This window comes from Uloborus diversus, chromosome 2 (genome assembly GCF_026930045.1).
Source record: "Uloborus diversus isolate 005 chromosome 2, Udiv.v.3.1, whole genome shotgun sequence".
NCBI lineage: Eukaryota > Metazoa > Arthropoda > Arachnida > Araneae > Uloboridae > Uloborus > Uloborus diversus.
The window spans coordinates 23731068-23738513 of NC_072732.1; the positions used below are offsets into that span (position 1 = coordinate 23731068).

The 7446-nt window shown below is 38.2% G+C and overlaps 1 protein-coding gene across 1 annotated transcript in view; it reads left to right on the plus strand.

The window, feature by feature from the left end:
* Positions 1-3286: 3286 nt before the first annotated feature.
* Positions 3287-7446, plus strand: part of LOC129235120 (single-minded homolog 2-like) — a 159867-nt gene continuing 155707 nt past the window's right edge. The window contains exons 1-2 of the mRNA XM_054868809.1: positions 3287-3298; positions 3346-3527. Coding sequence (XP_054724784.1) covers positions 3287-3298; positions 3346-3527 — 194 coding nt within the window. The remainder of the gene's footprint in view (positions 3299-3345; positions 3528-7446) is intronic.

Here is a 7446-nt window from a genome sequence, read left to right on the forward strand (position 1 = left end):
AAAAATTTTATTGTGGGGGCCCCTTTGTTGTGGAGGCCCCGGGGCAGTAGCCCCGCCTGCCCTAACCTAAATCCGGCTCTGACTCTAAATTAAGCAGAGTCTCATTCAAATAAGCGGAATACGCGCATAAAATTTTTATTTTTCCCCTCATTCAGATGGAGTCGCTTTAACTGGATGTTTGGTAACTGACTACAAAATACCATGCCTTGCCATCAATCTTTGAGTTGAACCGCACCATTGCTGCGGTCACTCACATCTGGTGTGCTAATTCTACATTAGCTACCAGATTGTTTGACTCTCTTGGCTCCCTTAAGAGGATTTTCGCCACCAGCTCATGTGGTTCCTATTCCGGGCTGATGAGTGCTAAAAAAGCACGAAACTGCAGTCCTCGTCTGGAATAACTGAGCTGGTGGTGTAGTTTAAGTATCAAGCATCTCACTTGATTGCAATTCTTGCAAAGCTATGTAGTCCAAAGACTTATTCGCTTCCTCGGGGAGCTTAATCAGTCAGGACGAGCCGTAATTGAATTAATGTCGATGTTGTTGTGTGCCAGTTTGCTGGCAATTTGGGGTGCGCTGCTTCACTTTTCCATAATTTGGTGTGAAGTACGACTTCTACAGTATACGCATGCCATAAGGACCCGTTTATAGGGTAGGCAACCATTCACAGCATAACAACACATTCGCACAAAGAATGAGAAAGAGAGAAAGTATGTCCATGCCCGAGCCGGGATTCGAACCCGGACCTTCCTGTTACAGTCAGACTTCTCTGACCACTAGAGAAGGCAGGCTGCAATTGAAGTCGATACACCTTATAAATACTCTCACTTAGTTTTTAAACTGGGAGCTAAAATATTTTTTACAACAGAAAGAAGTCGGCATTTGTGCAACTTGTAGCAATTCGGGAAACGTTTTGACAATGATACTTGTTATTCCAGGAAATGGGTGAAAACCATTGAAATCTGAAACGTTACACGGAAATACTCAGCAACGTTTCGGAATTTTTTTACAGTGTAGTTCAGTTTTGCAATTTTTTTTTAAATCAGACGTTATTGCTTTTAAGTTAAACCAGCCATATATATTTAACTTAGTTCCCAGGCTATATCCCCCCTCCCTCCATGAGGTCAGAAATAACTCTAACCAAAACCAAAATTTCAAAGATTTCAAATATTCAATACTTTTGCGAATTTAAGTATGGATTATATTTAAATAAATATATACACTGTGGCGTATTAATGGGGGGGGGGGATAAAGGAACTGTAGTTCCTTCTCCCATTCGGTAAAAACTTACAACAGATTTCAATCTGATTTGCAATAGCATGGGTAAGCTTGGAGGAAATATAGCTTCGTCCTAATGCTATCAAGGTTTTTTAATCTGAAGCTATTAGTTTCAAATTAACACAGTAATATATTTTACTTCGTTCTCAGGTTAACGGGGCTATAGCACCCCTCCCCCCACCTATGAGTTCAGAACTTACCCTGGATAAAACCGAATTTTTGAAGATTTTAAACACTGCAATACTTTTACAAAGAGAGTCTAAAACTGTTTTTAGGCCTCTAACTTCGGAAAATTTTGTTGGGTGAGCCCCTGCTTCCCGCTAATGTCATCAAAAAATACTTAAAATTGCATTTTTATTACACTTTTTCCGAATAATTCTGGAGAAAAATTTCTAGCCTTTTTTTCCGATTTACATAATCTTCACCCCTTTTTTTTTATACAAACATAGAATGAATGCTCAATGGAAGACTACATGCGACTGCCTGATTTATATTTTTTTACACTGGGGTCAATCAAAATAGAATGAAATTACAGTGAAACCTCAATAAGTAGTCGACCGGTTAAGTGGTCACTCCGTTTAAGTGGTCGTTTTTCTTTGGTCCCGACAAGGTCTCATGCACAGTAATGTAAAATGACCATCCTTTACTGGTCACCAAATTTAGTTTTACCCGCTTATAGTCACTGAAAAGTTGTTTTCTAAAATTCCTATTCCTTATCGAATCTTATACCAAATATTATTCCTTATCGAATACCGAAAATAGTGTCGGACTTGAAAGGCTGTTTGATATTCATTTTTCCTTGAAATCTCGATTCTCGGTTCTGGTCATTCATAGCATACTTCTTGCTGTGACTGTGCCAAGTGCCGAGAATATGAATCTAACTCCTTCCAGCAAGACAGACAAAATCTAATACCTGGAGAAAGTTAGTCTGTATTTAACATCCGTTCACAAGGAACAACAAACACAAAATTTAAAGCTTGATGTATGTTAGAAGAGATAGTTCTTTTCCATAAGCAACAACTTCATCAGACAACATTGAAAGATTGTGTTAATGTACCGTAACTACATTAAAATAAGTTGTTGTTATCAACTAATGTATAAGTAAGAGAAAACAAAACAAAGTAACTATCATTAGTATTTTTCCGCTTTTTAAAATTTCCATTAATTTATAGACATTTATTACATAAGCTATTGTTTTTCTCACAGAATTCTACTGCAATTCATGAATATTTGTAAAGCTTTTTTTTCTTCCTTAATTTCCACTCCACATAAGTAGCCACTCCACATAAGTGGTCAAAAAATTTTGGTCCCTTGAGTGACGACTTAACGAGGTTTTACTGTATTCAGAGGATCCAGAAGCAGCCGAACGTTAGATCGGATGAAGTTACATGAGAGAAAAATAGTTTTAAAATTCTTAATACATTAAAAGGCTCAGAAAATTGAGTTAACCTGATGGGAGCGATGTCTTCAGCATGTCTGTTACTGGTGACTTACCCTAATTACGAGGGTCGATCTAAAAGTAAGGTTCCCATCAATTTTACAAATATACAGTACTGTCTATTCATGTCATTTCATGTATTTCTGCTTTGGCCTTGGCTAATGGGCGGTAATTTTCTGAATATACCATGTCTTGCCTTCAATCTTCGAGTTGAACCGAACCATTGCTTCGGTCACTCGTCTGGTCTGCTAATTCTATATTAGCTACCAGTTTGTTTCTCACTCTTGGCTTCCTTAAGAGGTTTTCTACCTCCAGCTCAGTCACTTTCCTATGCCAGGCTGATGAGTGCTAATAAGCACGAAACTGCAGTCCTCGGCTGGAAATGCCTGAGCTGCCGGTGTATTTCATGTACTGTCTATTCTCATTGAAATTTACATCGTTGGAAAGAAAAAACGTTTATTATTATACATAATCACCATCTTTTTCTGTGCATTATCGTCGACGGTGACCTAACTTCTGTATCGAGAGAGATCGACCCTCGTATTAAAATTATTTTTAAAAATCCTCAAAAATGACGGACCTGGTTTGTATTAATTGATTCTTGTTTGAAATGAATTCCTGTGTTTTCAGGGAGAGGATGAAGGAGAAGTCGAAGAACGCGGCCCGTTCCCGGCGCGAAAAGGAGAACGCCGAGTTCCTGGAGCTGGCCAAGCTGCTGCCCCTTCCGGCGGCCATCACGAGCCAGCTGGACAAGGCGTCCATCATACGACTCACCACCTCCTACCTCCGCATGCGGGAAGTCTTCCCCAAAGGTCAGTCCCCTTGCTTGTTTTATGTTCTGATAACAAGACGCCTGATCTTGAGGGAGTTCGCTTCTTCCAGGGGAGAGAGAGAGTTGGACTCTGGCACAAGGCTAATAACGATCACAGTGTGTTATTGGCGAAACAAACCGGTTCTTCTCGCCCTTCAGTCAAAAATACTATTTTTAGTCATTGAAATGGATAGAATGAGCAAAAAAAAAAAAAATAACGTGGACCCAGAAAATACTTTCATTTTCCCAACAATGTTTTTTTAATTAATTTTAAAAATGTTCGATTTTTCAAACAAGGCGTGGTCTTGATGACGTCACAAATGATACACTTTGCCGCATCTTTCTACTACGTTTCCACGTTATGATAATCAAGCAGCGAATTAAAATTGCGCTCTACCCTTGCCATATCGTTGCCAATACACGTGAGTAAAGATGCGAATTAAATATTTTGCACTGTAAATGGCAACACTGAATGGCATTTCATCATTTGTGATGTCATCGGCAGAAGCCGTAAACAATGAAAGCGCTCCGATTTAAGTATTTTTTTACAAATGTTAAACGTAAACAAATTTATCAAAAAATGGTCAGATCCTATGTTTTTAAGCGTGCTCTTTCAGAAAAAAATACTTTTAAAATTTTGGGAACGACCCCATTGAATAACAAACGAGCGAGATACCTGAGCGAAAGTATAGTAGCGTTGAAGAAAAGCTGTTACTTCTCTTTGCAAACTACTTTTTAAAGCGATTGCAATAAAACCTCGTTCACGTTGTCATTGGAACATGCACAAATTCAGGGGTGGGCTATTACGGTTACGCTCCACTTCCTTTAAGAGATCATAAGAGAGATCTTTAAGAGAAAATAGCCTAAAACTACATAACTTCGAGAATTTACCGGGAGAGAGTCCTCGGATTCTAGTTTTGGGTGCGGATATTACAGTTGTGACCATACTTCAGATTTGTGTGATCATATTTTAGTAATTACCAAAGGCGCCCATATAGGGGGCAAGGGGGGCTCGAGCTCCCCCTTTGAAATTATAACTTTGTTGCTTTTAGTAATTGCAAAAACATTTCTTCTCCAGCCATTAATGAATAAGTTATTAAAAATGTCAAATTTTAATGACTCTGAAAATATCCAGCTAAACCATGGGGAAAATATTTGAGCCCCCCCCTCCCTTGCAACTTTGCATATGGGCGCCCATGGTAATTACTTTATACAAAGCTAGAAGCTGTATCCGGTCTTGCGATTCAAGGGTTATTTCTGTGTGCTGTGTGCAGAAATGTTCAGTTTATGATTTATGGCTCTGACAGAAAAACGCCTAACTTTGGACGAGTTTATTTCTGTTTGAAGAGAGACAGAAGGAGTTTTCACACTGGTACAAGACCAATAACTATCGCAGTATGTGACTTGGAAATTCTCAGCCCAGCGTTTTTGGATTCATCATTTAACAAATTCCGGAATTTCAGGATTAGTTCATGAAAAAGAACTCGTAATTTAAAGGTATCTCCACAACAGTTTCTGCCCTGTGATACCATTTCCAAACTGGCTTATCTTTACTTGGCTTCTTGGTCACACCTCGAAAGATATTTCGGTAAACTTGAGCTCTAAAAGAAAGGATCTTCCTTGCGGTGACTGAAAATTGAGATCACATTATCCCAACCCCGACATCACCATTTGTCCGAGAACCCAACAACAGGAGATTTTCAACACGTTGCCACTTTCTCATTACCATCATCATCCGCAACTTCCCATCCCCAATTACGCGGCCGAAATCGGCTCTTCAGCCCCCCTCCCCCACAATCGAAACGAGCCATCGAGCGCGGCAAAACTCCACTTTGAGCCCACACGAATCCATCCTCTGTTATTTTAAAGCCACCGAATGACACAATGGACCCAGGACACAACAGCTTGTCGGGAAGTCCTCTCCCCCCATCCTGGATCACGTGCCACGGATGCGGGCTTCCTCTCGACCTGGAGTGGGGGGTTGGCCAGGGGTCGCGCTATTAGACCCGACCACCGAAGCTTCCATATGCCCCGTCTCAGCGGGAAGTCTCTGCCTTGCTGATTTTTTTTTTCCTTCGATGAGTTATGGGAAAATTTGAGTCCTCTACATATGGGAAAGATATATGCTGGATATATTGATATCCCTTTTTTAAAAAGTATATTATTATATTTTATTTGGCCAGCTTCGTGGTTCTCACTTGTTGGGGCAAAGAATATTATTTGTGCTCCATGAGAGCATTTGTAGTGCTTATTCGCGTTCAAAGTAGTCAGACACCTGTGATACAACGGCTACTAGAATTTATTTTATGCTCTTTCAGTTTGTAGGTCGTGAAAAATTCGTTGTAGTTTTCTGAATTGTCTCGTAATGGTAAACAGGTGTCCCTCGCAGTGGCACACACAATGGGTGGTCTTAAATTTTTATTTCGATTAATTATGATCCATTGTAGTTTGAAAGTACAATTTTGCTTTCTATTGCTGGAAAATTCTTATGGGATTACCATAATGAACATTTAAATGGTCTTGCACTACTGAATTCCAGAAACGTCACCATCACATCTGAGGAAGTTAAAAAGGAATGACAAAAAAAAAAAAGAAGAAGAAAGATTTACTCTAGGCTTAACTGTAAGTCAATAGAAGCAGACTGGTGACTTTAAATGAAAAGACTAAGCGTCATGTTTTTATTTTTGTAATTCGGAATTGAAAGGAGATTTTTCTTCTTCAATGATTTGATACTTCTTATAGTGATGAATTTGCTTTAGTCTCTTCATTTTTGAATTATAAGAAACTAGCTGCGTTGCCCGGCTTTGCCCGGTCTACCTTGAAAGAAACCATTGCGTCAAGTGAAGTATCTTCAATAGCCAAGATTAAATGAAAAATGAAAGAAAAAAAAATATCATGCAAAATTTTCTCGCCAAACAATGATGACAGATATTAAAATACTTTTAAGAAATTAAAATAAAACGAGAAAAATGGATTTAAAAGGCGTAACCATGGAAACACAAAATAAAATATAAGTTTACGAATTGAAAATGAGAAAGATGGAAATAAACAATGGATTCAAAAAGCGTTACCGTGGAAACCCAAAATCAAATGGTTAAAAACTTGAATGGAGAACAGATTTTTGAACTTCATTTAATTCGCTTGTAACTTTTTTTAATGGAGATAGAGAGTAAAACTTTCGACCTTAGGTCGAGTTAGATCTGGAGCAAAAAAAGCAGCTCTTTCCAATGCTGTCAAAAAGAAAACTGTGGGACAATTCCTTCACATTTTATTGATGGATTTATTGAAGAAAGTAGTGCCTAAATTTCAGCTAAGCCTAAAAAAATTCAAGATAAACGTAAAAAACTCCCGCCGCAATTAAGTTAGAGCATTGGAACAAATTGCGTAGAACTTCCCTTTCCAACGATATATAATATTACTATTTGCGAGTAATTTTTCACGCCCATATTCGGGAATTTATGTGAAAATTGGGCCTAAATTGGAATAAAAAATGAACTATTCATCGAATTGTTTTCGAACTGGTCTGCAAACCTTCTCAGGACTTAAAGGAACAAAATGTGAAAATTTCAGCAAAATCGGGTAGTTCTCGAGTTTTGCGAGTTCAAACACACAGACGCTTTTTGGAGACTTCATTTTATAATATGTAGAGAAGTAAATACATAAATTGTTGGGATTTCTGGTAATTTAATTAAGTATTTAAGTATTATTAACAAATGGCTTTATTAATTAATGCTAATTATGTATTAAATAATTTATTTTTCCTGTTTTTTGAACCTGACAATCAATAAAATCAAAAGACTATGTTTGACCGCATATTGAGGGTATGATACAAGAATGGGACTTTGGACCCTTCCCTTGAAAAATTTCTGTGTGCGCCACTGGTTCCTCGTATAACACGGTTAATTCGTACCCTGTAGTAT